At 44.9% G+C, this 21,495-nt stretch overlaps 2 protein-coding genes across 2 annotated transcripts; one reads left to right on the forward strand and one right to left on the reverse strand.

Moving 5' to 3' along the window:
* Positions 1-814: 814 nt before the first annotated feature.
* LOC139457641 (electron transfer flavoprotein subunit beta-like) lies at positions 815-13,254 on the reverse strand. Its single transcript, XM_071238994.1, has 7 exons — positions 13,163-13,254; positions 7,070-7,228; positions 5,769-5,927; positions 5,120-5,182; positions 3,323-3,481; positions 2,267-2,473; positions 815-984 (listed from the first exon to the last, which is right to left on the reverse strand). The coding sequence occupies exons 1-6, from the start codon at positions 13,217-13,219 to the stop codon at positions 2,297-2,299; spliced, it is 774 nt and encodes a 257-aa protein (XP_071095095.1). The 5' UTR covers positions 13,220-13,254; the 3' UTR covers positions 815-984; positions 2,267-2,296.
* A 533-nt stretch (positions 13,255-13,787) lies between these two features.
* On the forward strand, positions 13,788-21,196 carry LOC139457642 (phosphatidylglycerophosphatase and protein-tyrosine phosphatase 1-like). The gene is made up of 5 exons (XM_071238995.1): positions 13,788-13,857; positions 16,176-16,347; positions 17,258-17,338; positions 18,691-18,882; positions 20,606-21,196. The coding sequence occupies exons 2-5, from the start codon at positions 16,204-16,206 to the stop codon at positions 20,738-20,740; spliced, it is 552 nt and encodes a 183-aa protein (XP_071095096.1). The 5' UTR covers positions 13,788-13,857; positions 16,176-16,203; the 3' UTR covers positions 20,741-21,196.
* Positions 21,197-21,495: the final 299 nt, after the last annotated feature.

Genomic DNA, 21,495 nt, shown 5'->3' on the forward strand with positions numbered 1-21,495 from the left:
AACTGAGGCTTGCCGAGCGCCAGACAGGGTAACAACATGTACAATCTATTAAGGGCTTTTGGTATGACGCGGCCGGGGATCAAACCCCCGGACCTTCCGCTCTCCGGGCGGACGCTCTACCACTAGACCACGGAGGCGTTAGTGTTTGATATGTTTGATGTCAAAAGACATGAGGGTGAGATTTTATTTATCATCCAACATCATTCTTCCAATCTGTTCAGTTTGTAGACAGTAACAAGCAGTGTCTGAAGTGTAAAAAGTACTGCTAACAGCTTCAGTAGCAGAGCCTTTAGTGATGTCATTTGATTGTGACGTCATGGTAACCAAAGACGTTGCAATGGTCTGCAATTTCATTGCAGCCATATTTACAATGTAGATATCACTTGATCTCACCCAAGATATCTCCTGTGGGAGCCAGTTTTGGATGTGAGTTTTGTTTGGTTTGTTGTTTTACGCTGCTCTCAGCAATATTTCAGCTATATGACGGCGGTCTGTAAATAATCAAGTCTGGACCAGACAATCCAGTGATTAATGTCATGAGCATTGATCCACACTATTGGATCAATGACATGCATCAACCAAGTCAGCGAGCCTGACCACCTGATCCCGTTAGTCGCCTCTTACGACAAGCATAGTCACTTTTTACGGCAAGCATGGGTTGCTGAACACCTATTCTACCCCGGAATCTTCACGGGTCTGTTGGATGTGATAGAAAGACTGGTAGGCTTGGAGTCAGTATACTGTGTCTGAGTTGGGCATCCATGTTAAACTTAAGCTATGGTGCACAAAACAACAAAAGAGACAGTGTCCTAAATATTTAATTCATCACACACAAAACTCTCACCAACACAATTATAATTACATACTTTACAGAGTAATTACAGACTGTATCCATGGCAACATACACACAGGGCGCAATCACTGACAGAGTCCCATCATGCACCTGATATCAAGGGAGACAACTCTTCTTGGTTACATACATACCTGAAATAGGAACAGGTAGTGGATGAATGAGAATAAAATATGATTTGTTGTTTTTGTTGGTTTGTTGTTTAACGCCTCTGTCAGTAATATTCCAGCTATATGACGGCTATGTGTAAATAATCGAGTCTGGACCAGACAATCCAGTGATTGACATCATGAGCATCGATCCATGCAATTGGGATCGATGACATGCATCAACCAAGTCAGCGAGCCTGACCACCCGATCCCGTCAGTCGCCTTTTACTACAAGCATAGTCACCTTTTACGGCAAGCATGGGTTGCTGAAGACCTATTCTTCCCCGGAATCTTCATGGGTCGAGAATAAAATATGAGAATGGGGTTGATGAGTTTTCAACCAGGTAAGTGAGTAAGTAAGCAATTGTTATTAATGCTGTCACAGTATTCTGACCCTGAATCCCCACAGGGAGACAAGCATGAGATACTTGGGACATGAATTTCAGAAACATGCTTTGGTTGGTTGGTTGGTTTGTTGTTTAAGCTGCACTCAGCAATATTCCAGTCATATAAATAATCAAGTCTGGACCAGACAATCCAGTGATTGATATCATGAGCATTGATCCACGCAATTGGGATCGATGATATCTTTAGTGAAGGACTCGGTAAAGCTTTGAAAAAGTTTCATGGCAGACATGTGGGGAACATTTCCAAATTTGACGTATAAGTAACAAAAATGATGTCGATGCAACTTTCTATTTTCACTTGTACCATATGTTCACATGTATTTTTAGGTCAACAATTGACTTGCCTTTGCATGAGTTTGTGATGGCTGCCACCTGTGGGGCAGGATATGCTAACCTTTACGCAAAAACCAGGTATCATAGCGATTCATAAACATATGCTCATGATATGTCAGAATCATACCATGGACGCTGCTTTTAGCAGAGATTTCTATTGAATAAAGAAAACCTTTTGTTGCTCTTATTAACAAAAACTGACCTCTACAACATATATCTGTCCGCAAACGGGGGATTAACAAAACAAAAGCTTCACTGTAGTCGTAGAGAGAGAGTGAGTATGGTTTTACGCCGCTTTTAGCAATATTCCAGTAATATCACGGCAGGGGACACCAGAAATGGGCTTCACACATTGTACCCATGTCGGGAATCAAACCCGGGTCTTCGGCGTGACGAGCGAACGCTTTAACCACTAGGCTATCCGACGGCCCCTCACTGCAGTCAGAGACAACAAATAGCAGCTAAATTAACCCCAAATGGGTCAAGTCTCTTTCTGTAAACACAATAACAAGGACTGATAAACATACAATTCTATTATGGGAAGGATCCTTCTGTCATCATGAGGGCACGAGCCCCGCCTCCCTCAGCTTGGCAACTAGGTCCTCTGTGGTCTCCAGCTTCTGCCCCGCCTCCCGGACAGGTGGGTCCTCCACGGACAGGATCTGGTGAGTGGGGGTCAGGTCCACCCCGTAGTCACTTGCCTTCTTCTTGGCCAGCGGCTTCTTCTTGGCTTTCTGTGGACAACAGGCCGTCAGTGTCAGCAGTTGTATGGTAGGTTTGGAATTGCCATGCCATCCAAAGGGTAGGGGTGGTGGAGGTGGGGGGCGGGGATGGGCTGCTTTGAATGATCTGGGATATTAGGGAGTGTGGCCTACCATGATGTTAGGGAGTGTGGTCTATCGAGGTTCATCTGAACTATCATAATGTTAGGGTGTGTGGCATACTGAGGTTCATCTGACCTACCACGATGTTAGGGAGTCAATGAGTGAGTGAGTGAGTGAGTGAGTGAGTATGGTTTTACGCCGCTTTTAGCAATATTCCAGCAATATCGCGGCAGGGGACACCAGAAATGGGCTTCACACATTGTACCCATGTCGGGAATCAAACCCGGGTCTTCAGCGTGACGAGCGAACGCTTTAACCACTAGGCTACCCGACCGCCCCTGTTAGGGAGTGTGGCTTACCATGATGTTAGGGAGTGTGGCATACGGAGGTTCATCTGACTTACCATGAGTGAGTGAGTGAGTGAGTGAGTATGGTTTTACGCCACTTTTAGCAATATTCCAGCAATATCACCGTGGGGGACACCACAAATGGGCTTCACACATTGTACCAATGTCGGGAATCGAACCTGGGTCTTCGGCGTGACGAGCAAACGCTTTAACCACTAGGCTATCCGACCGACCCAGTTAGGGAGTGTGGCTTACCACGATGTTAGGGAGTGTGGCTTACCATGATGTTAGGGAGTGTGGCATACGGAGGTTCATCTGACCTACCATGATGTCAGGGAGTTTGGCATAATGAGGTTCATCTGACCTACCACGATGTTAGGGAGTTTGGCATAATGAGGTTCATCTGACCTACCATGATGTTAGGGAGTGTGGCATATCGAGGTTCATTAAGACGCAGATCTGCAGTGATGACGGCCGGGAGTTTCACTTTGATTGTTTCCAGGCCTCCGTCTACTTCCCGCGTCACTGTCAAGTCTCCATTATTCTTGATGACCTCTGATGCAAATGTAGCCTGTAGGAAAGAGTGAGTAAGTCATGCCATAACTCAGCAGTTTCATGTGGGAGTAAAACCAAAAACGTGATAAAGTGATGCAGGTCTTAGACTTTTACCTAGGGTCAAACCCACAATGAATGAATCCTGGTACAACTTAGGGCTGCAACTCTGCATAGTGAGTGCAGTGAAATGTTCTCAATATCATCCACAGTACGCAGGGATGAGAATGGACATTTTTCCTTTTGAGCTGAAATTTCTTTTCTATGGAGCATGGTCCATAATTTGGGGGTGTTTATGGTGGCTGTGTTTTATTTGCTGAGCCAGGTGAATGAATGGGTATGGTTACACGCAGCTTTGAGCAATATTCCAGCAATATCACGGCGGGGGGACACCAGAAATGGGCTGCACACATTGTACCCATGTTGGGAATAGAACCCAAGTCTTCGGTGTGACGAGCGAACGCTTTTACCTCGAGGCTACCTGACCAGGTGAACCAGGGTACAATGACTCCCAGCCAGCTCTGCCACAGAGCCTCACCACCCAGTATACAGATCAGCTGCCCCTCCAGCCAGAGCCTCACCACCCAGTATACAGATCAGCTGCCCCTCCAGCCAGCTCTGTCACAGAGCCTCACCACCCAGTATACAGATCAGCTGCCCCTCCAGCCAGAGCCTCACCACCCAGTATACAGATCAGCTGCCCCTCCAGCCAGCTCTGTCACAGAGCCTCACCACCCAGTATACAGATCAGCTGCACCTCCAGCCAGAGCCTCACCACCCAGTATACAGATCAGCTGCCCCTCCAGCCAGCTCTGTCACAGAGCCTCACCACCCAGTATACAGATCAGCTGCCCCTCCAGCCAGAGCCTCATCACCCAGTATACAGATCAGCTGCCCCTCCAGCCAGAGCCTCACCACCCAGTATACAGATCAGCTGCCCCTCCAGCCAGAGCCTCATCACCCAGTATACAGATCAGCTGCCCCTCCAGCCAGATCCTCATCACCCAGTATACAGATCAGCTGCCCCCTCCAGCCAGAGCCTCACCACCCAGTATACAGATCAGCTGCCCCTCCAGCCAGCTCTGTCACAGAGCCTCACCACCCAGTATACAGATCAGCTGCCCCTCCAGCCAGAGCCTCATCACCCAGTATACAGATCAGTTCCCCTTCCAGCCAGAGCCTCATCACCCAGTATACAGATCAGCTGCCCCCTCCAGCCAGAGCCTCATCACCCAGTATACAGATCAGTTCCCCTTCCAGCCAGAGCCTCATCACCCAGTATACAGATTAGCTGCCCCTTCCAGCCAGAGCCTCACCACCCAGTATACAGATCAGCTGCCCCTCCAGCCAGAGCCTCATCACCCAGTATACAGATCAGCTGCCCCTCCAGCCAGAGCCTCACCACCCAGTATACAGATCAGCTGCCCCTCCAGCCACAGCCTCACCACCCAGTATACAGATCAGCTGCCCCTGCTGGAGGGGCCACTGGGGACCTACTTGAGCAGGAAGTCAGACAGGGTCAGAAAATGTTCTTTGTTTGTTTGTTAGTTGTTTAACATCGCACTTAGCAGTATTCCAGTATACCATCACAGCTAGCGGACTTCTGCCAAGCTGCTTCTCTGTTCACATGTTAGTGTCAGTGGGTGGGCTATCTCACCTGTGGCCAGTCCAGCAGGGCAGCGGTCATCTGTCCGGTCTGGTTGCAGTCGCCATCAATTGCCTACAACAAACACAGCAGGGAGTTGTGAAGTCTTGCATCACACTTCATCGTTACCATGGTGACTTGCAAAGTAGGATTGGTCAGTCACAGTGTTTTTTTTGTAGTTGTTATTGAACAAGCTGAAAACACTTAAAACACACGTCAGGGATTTATCAGACATGACATCGTGTGTCCTATACTCATAAAAACGGACTATTTTTTTCATCAGTGAGTATGATTTTACGCCGCTATTAGCAATAATCCAGCAATATCACCACAGGGGACACCAGAAATGTTAACAAAATCAACACCTCAGTTACCATGGTAACAAAATCAACACCTCAGTTACCATGGTCAAACACCTGAACTCAGTTACCAGGGTGACACACCTCGTCATCTCTGTTACCATGGTAGTACAATTAATCACCTCAGTTACCATAGTAACACAACACATCACCAAGCACTGGTGGATTAAAGAGGGGCTCGGGGGCATCCTGGCCCCATATTACTAAAGATAACATATCTTTCAGTGATCCAGCATAAACTATGTAGACTGGGAAAATCACAAACAACAGATCTAAACAAGCGTTACCAAGGTAACCATTACCTGTTTCCCGACAATGATGACATCAGCTTTCTCCTCCTGGGATATCTTGGCAAGTATTTTGGCCACATGAAGCGGCTGAATCGTCTCAGCCTGTTTGGCGTCCAGCTCCACGTGGATAGCCTTGTCTGCTCCCATCGCCATGGCAGTTCGCAGCGTTTCCTAGGTAACACAAATGGGAAACATGCCACTTATACTCAACAAATCAGTGTGCTATGATGGTCGACCATATCATGTCACAATACAGTGAACTTGTACCATACACGTGTTACAAAATCTGATTTTGGTGAAAAATGGTACATTTTTTACATTTTGATTTGAACGGGTTCGTGTTTGTTTGTTGTTTAACGCCGCACTCAGTAATATTCCAGCTATATCACGGCAGTCTGTAAATAATCAAGTCTGGACCTGACAATCCAGTGATTGACATCAACCAGGTCAGCAACCCTGACCACCCAATCCTGTTAGTCACCTCTTACGACAAGCATTGTTGCCTTTTACAGCAAGCATGGGTTGCTGAAGACCAATTCTACCCCGGATCTTCAAGGGTCTGGTACGACTCAATATCTACCCAGATCTTCACGGGTCAAATGCATTAGTGAATGTTGTTTAACAGTCATCGTTTCACTCCATATAACAATCAAGTCTTAATCACACAAAACAACATCTTCCCGAGGCAAGAGAATTAACTGACTTTAAAAGTCCAGTTTCCACCCTTGCCGAACTAGGCCGGAATTACTGGGCTCGATCGTAGCGCCACCAGTGGCTATTACCAGTTATGTCCCTTCTAAGCCTCTCCTATGGACCAATCAGATTCCAACTCTCGTATCACTTGCGTTTGCTTCACACAAAATGGTGGCAGTAGGGACGATCTGATCGATAATCAAGATCTATATTGTGATAAAACGGGTCTTACATTGCGAAATGCATCAAATCACGTGAGCACCTTGATTAAAAACATGAAAAGATTTGGAATAATATCGGCTGACAACAAGTTGGCGGTGCACATGCTTTGTAAATACTGCAGTCGATCGAAATCTGCACGACAGTTTACGAACCGGATTTCGATTTCGGTATGCGATTTTGATTGGACTATCCATAGACTCGTTAGTCCAGCCAAACTGTAACTCCATAATACCAGCCTAGTTCGGCAAGGGTGGAAACTGGACTTTTATAGTCAGTTAACTCCTTTGCCTCGGGAAGTTGACAAAACAATGACTGAAGGCATGAGCATAGATCCCCGCCTATGGGTTACAACACACAATCAGGCAGGTGGCCCCACCAGAACACATAATACTCCTTACCTGACACTGTGGAGGACCACACGACACAGCGATGACCTCGCTGGCGATCTTCTTCTCCTTCATCCGGATGGCCTCCTCGATGGCGATCTCGTCGAAGGGGTTCATGCTGTGCTTCACCCCCTCTGTGACCACGCCCATCTTGTCAGGCTTCACGCGGATCTGAAAGTATACACACCAGGTCAGCCGGATAATGGAGCAAGGGAGATAACTCTCACTCGACTAACTTGCAGTTTCATGCAGACAATAAACAAAACGTTCAGCGCAGTTTACACAACAACAAATACCCTTAACAGCAAACCTCAGAGTATTGTTTGACATTTAACGCAACCAAAATTGCCAACTTCAGAAAGGCATTCTGAGTTTTGTAGAAGGGCGGGAAAAATTCTCTGTTTGGCGGGAAAATTATATCCAAGCATAGCTACCGCAACACCCCATAAAAGCACAGTTTATCAGAGAATAAACTATAATAAATATCACCGAATATTTGAGGAACGCTTCAGCAGAGGATTACACGTCTTGCTACGCAAGCGAAGGAGACAAGAGTGAAGGGTGTCACATGGCAGCTAGGTGGCTACGCACGTGCTGCATGAGGTAATTGAGATCTCTGTGGTAGATTTCGCTATAGCAGCAGTTGTGGGAGACAACAGCCTCGGTATAACAGTGGTAACGTATTACCTAATCTAATGTGTCCATACATAGACACATATGTACATATACTGTGTTTAAATAATAAAGTATGGACCACTGGGTACAATGAAAAATACAGTACCATGAACACACAGAGAAAAGCCTTCATTTACGCCATTTATACCTTTTTTTATAAATTCTCTTCAACAATACCGTCTATTTTCGTTTTTTCAGGCCAAAGTAATTCCATACCGAAGCTTTGGCTCTTGCATTTATCACGGCCACGAATCGCCATTTTGTTACCAAGCAGACATGCAGTTCACTCTCGAGACGGGATTTGCACGGGAAATTCAAATAAAACATAACTTTCTATGGACATTTTTTTAAATCTGACGTCCCTCACTATATATTAGTTGTTTGTAACACAGGTACATAAAAAATATTACTTAAACTATGAAGAAACGTAATATTCATCATCGGAAATTTCCGTAGCGTACACGGTTTTCGGAATTTGACGAAGTACCAGTATAGTAAGAAAGTTTACCGGTACATACCACAGCTAACAAAAACCATGGTATACATGGTATACCTCTATGGACCAGACAATCCAGTGATCAATATAATGAGCAAAATTCCAAAGTCGGGGTATGAAGACACGTGGTCACCGAGAACTTAGTCACCGAGCCTGACCAGCATACCCATTCATGATTCAGTTTCTCCTGTACTTCACTGTCAATTTTTGTACTCCAACCAAATTTGGATATAATTCTGCACACAATTGTACACACAATTCTGCAAACTTTTAAGCTTCGTTTTCGTGAATTTTGACTTGTGGCAGGCATTTTTATGATGAACTTATCAACAGCTAGAATAGCTTATTGAAGCGAATCTGGAGATCACTTGAGTAACATAAACAAATGCACTTTCAGTACACAATAATACAAAAGCAAAATTTTTCTGCAGTGTATTTGACAAAATCTGCAGCAGATAAATGCAAAATTCTGCACAATTTCAGCATCAACCGGCGATGTAAACTAACAATTTAAGCCTAGTCCTTATGATGATAACATACAGCAAAACCCTTAAAAATGTCAAATTTCTACTAGTCCTTGAGATACCTTAACTATTGGCCAGTTTGGCAAGGACTATAGGACTATAGTGCCAATTTCTAACGCTGATCAAATGTGATTCTCTGCAAAATACATTTCTGCACGGAGTGTGCATTTCAGCAAAATATTCCACGGAATACAGCTTGGATTGATAGTTTGCTGGGGATCCTTTCTATTTGTGTTGCTGGTGTGTCATATTGTGTCTGTTCATTGTGTAGAGAAAGTCTAAAGTAATGGAGGTCATAATTTACTCACTTGGTGAAAGTCTCTGGAGCAGGGGCACATTGAACCAGCTAGTTATTGTGAGTGAGTGAGTATGGTTTTACCCCGCTTTTAGCAATATTCCAGCAATATCACGGCGGGGGACACCAGAAATGGGCTTCACACATTGTACCCATGTCGGGAATCGAACCCGGTTCTTGGGCGTGACGAGCGAACGCTTTAACCACTAGGCTACCCAACCACCCCTCCAGGTAGTTATAGTATTGTTATGGGGTAGGGCTACAGGGGAGCCAGGGTGTTTCGTAAGAGACAGATAATTTGGAGGTCACTGCTTCATGAAAAAAAAAGGCTCTGAAATCTGATTGGCAACCAAATTCTCTCGTATGTCTTGTGAGTAAACCTTGAAGCCAAATTATTTTAATCCTTTATTTTTCTTTTAAATTTTCAAACCCCTTAATTTACATGGTCTCTAAGTTTTCAAAAAGAGCATCTAGACCTACAGACCTGGGCCATGGTGCTAGTCCTTAATCATTGTACAGGCAGGGGTCTTCCGTGTAGCCAAAAGGAAAAAACCCTGAAGTGTGCATAGGTCTAACAATTATCATGTTCATTAATGGTTGTGGAAAAAACGGTAAGGTAATTAGATCAAACCCAAACTCAGGTCCAACTGGCATGTTCAGCGGTAAGTTATTCACAAACATGTATGTCACACCTCGTAGCCATTGAATGACGAGGTGTGTAGCTGGCGGTTAGATTCACAACTGAAACTTGGCAAGAAAATTTAAAGTAGGCCATTACTGTATTCGACGTAATAAGCGCCCCGCTTTAATAAGCACCCACTGCGATATTTGCTAATATATTGGCTAGTGAACAATACCAATTAGCACTCCTTCCGATTGATCAATGTACACAAGACTTATTTATTTGTGTATAATACGCACTCGTGTGTTATATGCATTCTTAATTATGGGCAATTAAATTCTGGAAAAATGTATCTGTCGCATCTAAACATTTCAGTGTCAGCATAAACCATGAAATTTGTCTTTCAACTCTGTTTTTTTCCACCAAAATACCATTCTAACAAGAGCCCCCTATTTCTAATTCTGAGAGCGCCCTGGGTGCTTATTACGTCGAATACGGTAAGACCCATACAAATTTGAAACTACTGGCCCAACACAAGATTTACCTGCCACGGGCCTACAGGCAGGTGATTATTTTGAATACTGCATGTGAGCAGACCTCCACTTCTAACCATGCTAACTACACATATGCCAGCTTTAATTACATTTTGAACAGAAATGGCACACTAACGGCCATAAGAAGTGACAGCTTTCAGTTTGGTTGTGCAAAGGTCAAATTAAGGTCAAAATGAATAATTTTAGTTGAGCCCCAACACTAACCACTCATGTATGAAAATTTATTTCCATTTTGATCTGAATGAGTAAATGGCAACCATATTGAAATCAGATTTGAGCCTCTTGAAGAAATCATTTGTGGTTTCTGAGGAGAATAGACAACGAATGACAGACAAACAGGCCACAATATGAGCTAACTTGAATACCCTGTACCCAACAATAAATAAACGTGTAGGTGAGATAAATTTGTTGTAGTAGATCATGAGGGGTACATGGTTTTTTTGCGTCCCTCTGGCTCATGGTATAAAGTGAGTGAGTGAGTTGGGTTTAACGCCGCTTTTAACAGTATTCCAGTCATATCGCAGCGTGTCAGCTTAATGTGGGAGGAAAGCCCGAAGTGATGCAGGTCTCAGACGTTTACCACTTCGGTGAAACCCACGAGCACGGGTATGGTGCTGACAAACCTATGAACATAATCGGGGCAAACCGGGATTCGAACCCACAATCATAGGTTTCCGGCGTGCCCAAGGGACACAAGTCTGCACAGTGAATCGAAGTGCCTTAGACGACTGGGCCACCCGTGCCCCTCCACGGTATAAAGACCCGTGAAGATCCGGGATAGAATAGGTCTTCAGCAACCTAAAGCCGTAAAAGGTGACTATGCTTGTCGTAAAAGGCGACGAACGGGATCGGGTGGTCAGGCTCGCTGACTTGGTTCATGCAAGTCATCGATCCCAAATGCATGGATCAATGCTCATGATGTTAATCACTGGATTGTCTGGTCCAGACTTGATTATTTACAGACTGCGGTCATATAGCTGGAATATTGCTGAGAGCGGCGTTAAACAACAAACAAACTGGCAATAAGGACCTGATCTTCCATTACTCCCACGACGTTACTTGGAATCCAAAAATTGTGCACTGTGAAGTGCAGTGCGCACCTATTTGTTCCAATTAATGGGGAGGATATAGTCCCTCAAAATGGACCCCAGGTATATACAACATATTGAGTTGTGCCCAGATTTTTTTTACCAAATCGTTTTGGACAAAGACAATATCTAAGTGAATCCTGATTTTGGAAATTTTGAAACAGTTTATGTCATAAATGGATCCACAATCACTTTACCATGTTTACGCCATGACGACATTAACAAAAAACAGACATAACACCTCCACATTTTCACCCCCGGCATGTCACTGCCGCTGCCAATCCGAATCCACCATGAGGTCATTCCAGGAACATCATTGACCTTGTGCAAAGAGTTATCTCCCCTAATCTTGTAAAGCTAGTTGCTGTAAACATCTTGCCTTGCTAAGTTTAGGCGAACAAAATTCCTTTAACATGTTTAACATGTGTTTAAAGCCTTTAAAAATGTTAAAAGTTAATAATAAATATATAAAAAGCACTCCCAGTATACCAAAAGCATGTATTTATCATTTGGCTAATAGTGAAGAACACATTTCTAAGGATGAATATGCAGATGATCTAGTTCAGGTTGATAGAGAAGTTTACTTGGGAAACTGTGGGTTATATCATTGGCCATTGATAGATGGGGGTAAGGCAATATTAAAAAGATGCCAGAAGTAAGTATCAACGCTTTAATAACTCCTTACTTACAGCAGACGGAACATTCCGAGGAAATTGAAATTGTTTACGATGCGAGAACTTCCTGGTATCTGATTTCCATAAATAGTCAGCGTGAATGACCGGAAATCACAAATGCCGCGGTACCATGAATGCCACGATACCACGGGGTCAGAGTATACATATAAATCGTCGGCATACACAGGGTACATTTCAATGGTAAAACAATCGATAGTGATCATCGATGCAGAGCTCCAGATAAGCTTTTGGTGTTGTGGGTATTTTACCCATGCATTTTAAAATCATTGGGTATCAGTAATTCTATTGCGTATTCAAATTTCTGTTACCCACTATTTTTTACACATGTGGGTATTTAAGTTAAATATTTAAAAACACTATTCATCTAGTCCCTGCAAACTGGTGTCGTGTGGGTTCGAGAGCTTCATAGGACTCAAAAATACTACAGTACTTCCACAAGAAAGTGTGATGGCAAATGATCATGACGTAACTGTCATTGTGGATTTGGCAAGGTTGACGGAATGCCCGTTTATAATTTCAAAATAAGTTGCTGATTTGCTAATCGAATACGCAGGGTTACTTCACAATATTTTGATGATACACACAAGTTTTATTTTTGCAGCGTATCTGAAATCTTCATTGCGTATTTGATATGCTTGGATTATATTTTACTGCATATTTCTGCATTTCTGATGCGTATTTCATGCAGATACGCAGCTTATCTGGTGCTCTGTTCATGGCTTATTATATAAAAGCGATGAAATAAACAAAACTCAAAATATTTTGTTTGACCAATGAAAAACTCAGTTCACTGTGATCTGTCATCATTTTATGTAACCAAGCAGGTTGTGGTTCAGTAATTTTGGTTTGCCTTCAAAATCAATTAGATCTTCTAACTGACCCAATTTGATGTCTCCTGGAGGAGCTAAAGTATAGCCCTAGAGCACTGCATTAGCATTGTAAGCGTTTAACAGAAATAAATAATAATGAAAACGCCAATCGAAACGGTCATAGTAATTCCTCGCGAGTGAACATACGATAAAATCATGTCAATTGATGGCTGTGAGTGGAAAGAAAGTTTTGGGTAGAATATTCACACATTTTTATTTCACATTGGTGAACACCCATTCTGAGAGTTCACCAAAGTGATTTGGCGTGATAAATGCATATGCGTTACCTTGACAGCATAGTCGATCACACGTTTACAGCCAACGATAACCCTTAATCCCGACATTGTCAACCGGACGACCCTTGAGTGAACTTTGTACCAGTATGCGAAACTAATAACACTGACAACTTTACATGTTACATGGAGATACTATTGTGAGGTTTGCGATTTCACGCAATTAGTGATTGTAACATTATGCTGTAGTAAGTCTTTGTAATTAATACAAAAATTTACTAAGAATTAATGTACTCTTGTTCAGAAATGTTGCCGAAATGTTCATCTACAGCTGCAGTACTTTGATTTTAATGTTTGAGAAAACATTAAAATAATAACTGCTCCCTGTGCCAGGAACGCCGCGCTTTTAAGTTCCTTTTGCACAATTGATAAACTAGGGAACGCGAAGGCGGGTAATTGTTCATTAAATCTTAGTGTCTAAGGGGTCAAAGACTACCGCAAACTAAATCAAGTTACCTTTTATACGAAAACAAACCTAATTATGCATTTTAATAAACTGTGCTCCGTCTCCACATGTTAGGCCAAAACTCCACTGCAGCACTTGACACAGCCACAATTTTTCCGTATTCGGCAGCGTATGAGGGCTATCGATGTGAGGAGTTTTCGCATCACTAGACAAGTCGCAGCGCAGGAGAAGTTCTGTGCAACGCTTGTCACATGTGATCAGCTGTGATATTATTGATATTCAGGTATTACACTAGTTAAAAACAAATGTAGGAAAGCATGATTGTACCCCATCTTAGAAAACATATTTCTCAGTAATGGTTCTTGTAAGTTTTCAAGTTGACATAAATCATAACATGTTGTGAAAGTACAGAAATGTATGTAAAATATCTACCCCTCCTGATTTTGAATTAAGTAAACATCAGATTCATTTCATTATTTATAGACCCTTTTTGAAAAAGTTAAGTTATTGGAAAGAGGTGGTGTGAGCAGAAATATTTCTATTATCTTTTCCTGTAGTTCTCCAGTTGAGTTCTTGGTATCCGAGAAAATCACACTGCAGATCTTCCCTGACATCTTGATCGCCTCTGTGGTCTAGTGGTAGAGCGTCCCCACTGAGAGCGGAAGGTCCGGGGTTCGATCCCCGGCCGCATCATACCAAAGGACGTTAAAAGATGGTACTTGTTGTTACCCTCTCTAGCGCTCGGCATTAAGGGGCTGAAACAAGGACTGGTCGGCTCGGAGTCAGTATACTGTGTCTGAGTGAGGTATTCACGTTAAACTGCGGCATGGTATCTCAGTGAGCTAGCACTATAAATCGGCATCAGTCCGGACTAGTACAAGCAGCCACACACACACGTACATGCACGTCGCTATATAAGTGCAATAATCTTGGAGGCGACGTTAAACCCCATTTCACCTCACCTCACCGCCACACTGACATCTATGTCTACAGCTCTACGAACGTGTCCATCAGTTTAGTCACAGTGTACAATAAAGAATTAATATCTTTGACATTTTAACCCCCCTTTTGCTCTAGCTTCCTAACAATATTGCGCTAAATATTTGTATTGAAAATATGGTATTTGTCAAAAGTTGTGATCTTGTAAACACAAACTTGCAGTCCCTAACCACAGAGTTATCTCCCTTCCAATTATGGCTCGGTCTAGTGTGTACAGAAAATTTAGTAACACAACATTTTATGTCATTCAAGGTGAGAAACAAAAACAGCACTAATATCACTGGATATGTACCCTAGGCATGTTTCTGTATAAAGAAATGTACCATAGCCTATATCAGAATACAGAACGGTACCTGAGGATACATCCATTCCTCATTGGGCATTGTGCATAACCGGTCCTTGACTCTGAATATGGACGATATCTTCACTTTATGAATCGGAACTGGCATACTGTTGTTTAAGATGCATTCCAGTGTGCTACCGGTATATAAAAATGAGTGATTGAGTGAGTTGGGTTTAACGCCGCTTTTAACAGAATTCCAGTTATATCCCACAAGCACGGGTATGGTGCTGACAAACTAAGAAACATAATTGAGGCGAACCAGTATTCAAACCCAAAATCATAGGTTTCTGGCGTGCCCAAGGGACGCAACTCTGAACAGTGAATTGCAGCGCCTTAGACAACTGGGCCACCCGTGCCCCCTATAAGAATGAGCTAACACGATGACGTAAGTACAGTGCTCTTTTATTCAGTGATGCACAGCATTACCCAGGATGCACTTGTATATAAGGCGAACCGGAACAAAAACATGGTTCGAGGGTCCTTGTTTTCCCATACTGACCTCGTCAAGAGTAATCATTCATTTTTTCGAAATTGACTTTATGGTTTATGAAGGGTCTAAACCGTCCTCTGTTACATTACAGTAACTTAGCTGCGAACCATAAAATGTTCGTACCAGACACCATCTCGATTTCTAGAAGACGGGTAAATATTCATCACATGACAGTTCAATACTGATCATGTGACAAGTCAGTATTCAGGGTCTTTGTCAGTCACATGATTTCAAGGTCTACAATAAAAGTTATTGTTTTGTCACATTGTATGCACTCAGCAATATTCCAGCTATATGACGGCGGTCTGTAAATAATCGAGTCTGGACCAGTGATAAACATGATGAGCATCATCCACGCAATTGGGATCGATGACATGCATCAACCAAGTCAGCAAGCCTGACCACCCGATCCCGTTAGTTGCCTCTTACGACAAGCATAGTCGCCTTTTACAGCAAGCATGGGTTGCTGAAGATCTGTTCTACCCCGGATCTTCACGGGTCCAATGAATTAACCAAAAGAATTAACCAATGGAATTGATTCTTAATAGAGGTATGACAACCCAAAATCATAACTGAGAGGCCTCTGGACTAAATTTAGATCAACCCAGGTAGTCGATCTTCTAGGTGTTGAGAGATATAGTGCAGTTTTTAGAGAGACACTTTCTTGATATGTTATCAAAATCATTGTGAATTATTCTGTCAGATATAGTTAAGTTGAAGATATTTTCATGCGTATTCCATTTAAAACAAACTCCCTCTTTTGTTTCAGATGAGGCAAGAATGAGGTGAAGGTTGCCATGTCCATGTTCGCGAAGATTGCGTTCTACCCCACCGTGGGCTACACGCTGTTCATGGCACAGGTGTCGTCCAGGAAGTACTACAACAGGATCGATGACACGGTGGTGCTGGGAGCTCTGCCGATCAAGTGGATCCTGAAGGAGGTCAAGTGATGCCCTAATATTATACCCAATACGGACCCAGGTCTGGAGATCCCCTGTGTTTATATCCCATGGGGATCCAGGTCAGGTGATGCCTGGTGTTTATACCCTGTGGGGACCCAGGTCAGGTGATATCTAGTGTTTATACTCTGTGGGGACCCAGAGCAGATGATGCCTGGTGTTTATACCCTGTGGGGACCCAGGTCAGGTGATGTCTAGTGTTTATACCCTGTCGAGACCCAGGTCAGGTGATGCCTGGTGTTTATAAGCCGTGGGGATCCAGGTCAGGTGATGCCTGGTGTTTATACCCTGTCGGGACCCAGGTCAGGTGATGTCTAGTGTTTATACCCTGTCGGGACCCAGGTCAGGTGATGTCTAGTGTTTATACCCTGTCGAGACCCAGGTCAGGTGATGCCTGGTGTTTATACCCAGTAGGGGCCCAGGGCAGGTGATGCCTGGTGTTTATACCCAACAGGGACCCATGTCAAGTGATGCCTGGTGTTTATACCCTGTGGGGACCCATGTCAGGTGATGCCTGGTGTTTATAGCCTTGTAGGAGCCCAGGTCAGGTGACCCGGGTTAGAATACGTCCTGACAACTCTATTGCTTGTCAAAAATAAAGGGATGAGATAATTTGCCAGTGTATCATTTCACTGAGAATTTGCACCAAACAATGTGATACGTGATACGCTTGCCCATGTATCCCCAGAGAAGATCAGGGTTTGAACTGATCTTCAGCAACCCTTGCTTGTCTTAAAATGGGACTAACAGGAAGCCAATGACCCAATACAATAGCGGCGCAGGATGGTCTCACCATACTGCCTATTACGAAAACATTCTGCGGAATACAATTGCATAATACTTCAAAAACAAACCTCAAATTAAATGATCATGTGGTTCTATTTTGTTTCAGTTGACTGCAAAGGAGAGCGTTACTGCATTGGTGTCTGTCAACGAGAACTTTGAGCTGGAGAGCCTTGTACCTTCAAAGGAGGTGAGCCGCACTGGTTGCACATGTGAGGTGAATTGCACTTGTTGCTCATTGAGGTCAGCTGCACTGGCTGCTCATTGAGGTCAGCCACACTGGTTGCACATTGAGGTCAGCCACACTGGCTGCTCATTGAGGTCAGCCACACTGATTGCTCATTGAGGTCAGCCACACTGGTTGCACATGTGAGGTGAATGGCACTGGTTGCTCATTGAGGTCAGCTGCACTGGTTGCTCATTGAGGTCAGCCACACTGGTTGCACATTGAGGTGAGCTGCACTGGCTACTCATTGAGGTGAGCCAAACTGCTGCTCATTGAGGTGAGCTGCACTGGTTGCACATTGAGGTGAGCTGCACTGGTTGCACATTGAGGTGAGCTGCACTGGCAGCTCATTGAGGTGAGCTGCACTGGCTGCTCATTGAGGTCAGCCACACTGGTTGCATATTGAGGTCAGCCACACTGGTTGCTCATTGAGGTCAGCCACACTGATTGCTCATTGAGGTGAGCTGCACTGGTTGCATATTGAGGTCAGCCACACTGGTTGCACATAGAGGTCAGCCACACTGGCTGCTCATTGAGGTCAGCCACACTGATTGCTCATTGAAGTGAGCTGCACTGGTTCCTCGTTGAAGAGGGGATAGTTACATGTGAATTTAAATATTGTCCCAAAGTAAACCTGATTCTACTGATTGGTTTACATTTTGTATTTTGATAAACTCAACCAGTCTCATCATTGTATAAACCAGTATAAATACAAATATAACAGCATTATTGAGGCCAACCTTCATTTTGAATATTTATTGTTTTGTCACCTTGGAGCTTATTGTGAAAGAGACCGCCACCGTGGTCCAGAGGTAGAGCATCCATCCCCCCGCAGAGTAGATGGTCCGGGGTTTAATCCCCAGCCGTATCATACCAAAAGATGTTAAAAGATGGTACTTGTTGTTACCCTGCCTGGCGCTCGAGATTAAGGGCTAAAACCACGACTGGTCAGCTTAGAGTCAGTATACCGTGTCTGGGTGGGGTATTCATGTTAAACTGTGGCATGGTATCTCAGTGGGCTAGCACTATAAATTGGCATCAGTCTGGAGTAGTACAAGCAGCCACACACACACACACATGCATGTCGCTTTATAAGTGTAATAATTTTGGATGATACGATGTTAAACCCCCTTGCGCCTCACCTCTTGTGAGAGCAAAACAGAGAACAAATTATTGTGTCTCCAATAAAAATCTCCGGTCCCCCAAGGGATTTACAATGATTGATCCCTTAGTCAGATTATGATATGGTCCATGTACCAATCCTGCATTTCTCGCATTTCAAAGTCTGAGGCTAATGAAGCTTTCTCTACCCTCAGGATCTCCGTCAGCGAGGCATCGACCAGCTTCAGCTTCCCACTGTGGACTACGTGGGAACTCCATCTCAAGACAACATCCGCCGCGCTGTGGACTTCATTACCAAGTACAGGGAGAAGAAGGAGACGGTCTACGTTCACTGCAAGGCCGGGAGGACACGCAGTTCCACAGTGGTGGCGTGCTATCTGATGGAGGTAGGGTGCTATCTGATGGAGGTAGGGTGCTGCCTGATGGAGGTAGGGTGCTTTCTGATGGAGGGAGGGTGCTGTCTGATGGAGGTAGGGTGCTGTCTGATGGAGGTAGGGTGATGTCTGATGGAGGGAGGGTGCTGTCTGATGGAGGTAGGGTGCTATCTGATGGAGGTAGGGTGCTATCCGATGGAGGTAGGGTGCTGCCTGATGGAGGTAGGGTGCTGTCTGATGGAGGGAGGGTGCTGTCTGATGGAGGTAGGGTGCTGTCTGATGGAGGTAGGGTGCTGTCTGATGGAGGGAGGGTGCTGTCTGATGGAGGTAGGGTGCTGTCTGATGGAGGTAGGGTGCTGTCTGATGGAGGTAGGGTGCTGTCTGATGGAGGTAGGGTACTGTCTGATGGAGGTAGGGTGCTGTCTGATGGAGGTAGGGTACTGTCTGATGAGTGGTCTCTGATGGAGGTTGAGTGCTGTCTGATGGAGGGAGGGTCCTGTCTGATAGAGGTAGGGTGCTGTCTGATGGAGGTAGGGTACTGTCTGATGGGTGCTCTCTGATGGAGGTTGAGTGCTGTCTGATGGAGGGAGGGTGCTGTCTGATGGAGGGAGGGTGCTGTCTGATGGATGTAGGGTGCTGTCTGATGGAGGGAGGGTGCTATCTGATGGAGGGAGGGTGCTGTCTGATGGATGTAGGGTGCTGTCTGATGGAGGTAGGGTGCTGTCTGATGGAGGGAGGGTGCTGTCTGATGGAGGGAGGGTGCTGTCTGATAGAGGGAGGGTGCTGTCTGATGGAGGTAGGGTGCTGTCTGATGGAGGGAGGGTGCTGTCTGATGGAGGTAGGGTGCTATCTGATGGAGGGAGGGTGCTGTCTGATGGAGGGAGGGTGCTGTCTGATGGAGGTAGGGTACTGTCTGATGGAGGTAGGGTGCTGTCTGATGGAGGTAGGGTGCTGTCTGATGGAGGTAGGGTGCTGTCTGATGGAGGGAGGGTGGTATCTGATGGAGGTAAGGTGCTATCTGATGGAGGTAGGGTTCTATCTGATGGAAGGAGGGTGATGTCTGATGGAGGTAGGGTGCTGTCTGATGGAGGTGAGGTGCTGTCTGATGGAGGGAGGGTGCTGCCTGATGGAGGGAGGGTGATGTCTGATGGAGGGAGGGTGCTGTCTGGTGGAGGGAGGGTGCTGTCTGATGGAAGGAGGGTGCTGTCTGGTGGAGGGAGGGTGCTGTCTGATGGAGGGAGGGTGCTCTCTGATGGAGGGAGGGTGCTGTCTGATGGAGGTTAGGTGCTATCTGATAGAGGTAGGGTTCTCTCTGAGGGAGGACTCACAGCTCCCCTGTGGGGCGTGCTCTCTGAGGTCGGGAGGACATAGGGATCTTATATGAAAGTCATGAATGTTGAGGTGAGCTACAGAACCTGATTTCTCTGGTCATGGATAAAGCCCTTAGGCTGTCTGAGGCAGAGAAGGTTGCAAGTTCCGTGTGCAGTAGAGGTGTAATGTCTAGAATTGGTTGTGAACTAATATATGATGATTGGATCACATGAATCATCAAAATCAATTGTTTTGGCTTTGTCCACAGATTTCCATTGTTAAGTTCAGTAAAACAAGATCACACCTCACAAAAGCAAACACAAGTATGTACATCAGCACTGGCCTCTCTCTCTCTCCATATTTTTTCCCTAAGTAGTAACTAGTGAATATACTTTTATTTCATGCACCATTTCCCATATTGCAGACATACAACTACACGCCGGAGCAAGCGGTGGACTTCATCAAGGCCAGAAGGCCGCATGTGTGGATCCGAGAGAAGCAGTGGAACTCCATCAGGACCTTCTACAGGGAAATACACAGAGAACCAGTGTCAGGCTGAGGATGTTATGGTGGAGTGTGTGATTTGTTAGGCCTCATCCTCTCTGAACCTATTTCTCTCTGAATCTCCAGAGTCTCTCTGGGTCAGTCCTGGAGTATTTCAACCTGTCTGAGTCTCTCTGGTTCACTCTTGGCCTATTTCAACATGTCCAAGTCTCTCTGGGCCACTCTTGGCCTATTTCAACCTGTCTGAGTCTCTCAGGTCACTCTTGGCTTATTTCAACATGTCCGAGTCTCTCTGGGTCACTCCTGGCCTATTTCAACCTGTCCAAGTCTCTCTGGGCCACTCTTGGCCTATTTCAACCTGTCCAAGTCTCTCTGGGTTACTCCTGGCCTATTTCAACCTGTCCAAGTCTCTCTGGGCCACTCTTGGCCTATTTCAACCTGTCCAAGTCTCTCTGGGTTACTCCTGGCCTATTTCAACCTGTCCAAGTCTCTCTGGGTCACTCTTGGCCTATTTCAATCTGTCCAAGTGTCTCTGGGTTACTCCTGGCCTATTTCAATCTGTCCAAGTGTCTCTGGGTCACTCTTGGCCTATTTCAATCTGTCCAAGTGTCTCTGGGTCACTCTTGGCTTATTTCAATCTGTCCAAGTCTCTCTGGGTCACTCTTGGCTTATTTCAACTGTCCAACTCTGTCTGGGTCACTCTTGGCCTATTTCAACCTGTCCAAGTCTCTCTGGGTTACTCCTGGCCTATTTCAACATGTCTGAGTCTGTCTGGGTCACTCTTGGCCTATTTCAACATGTCCAAGTCTC

The sequence above is a fragment of the Haliotis cracherodii genome, unplaced genomic scaffold (assembly GCF_022045235.1).
Source record: "Haliotis cracherodii isolate W230 unplaced genomic scaffold, xgHalCrac1.p SCAF_12, whole genome shotgun sequence".
Lineage (NCBI taxonomy): Eukaryota > Metazoa > Mollusca > Gastropoda > Lepetellida > Haliotidae > Haliotis > Haliotis cracherodii.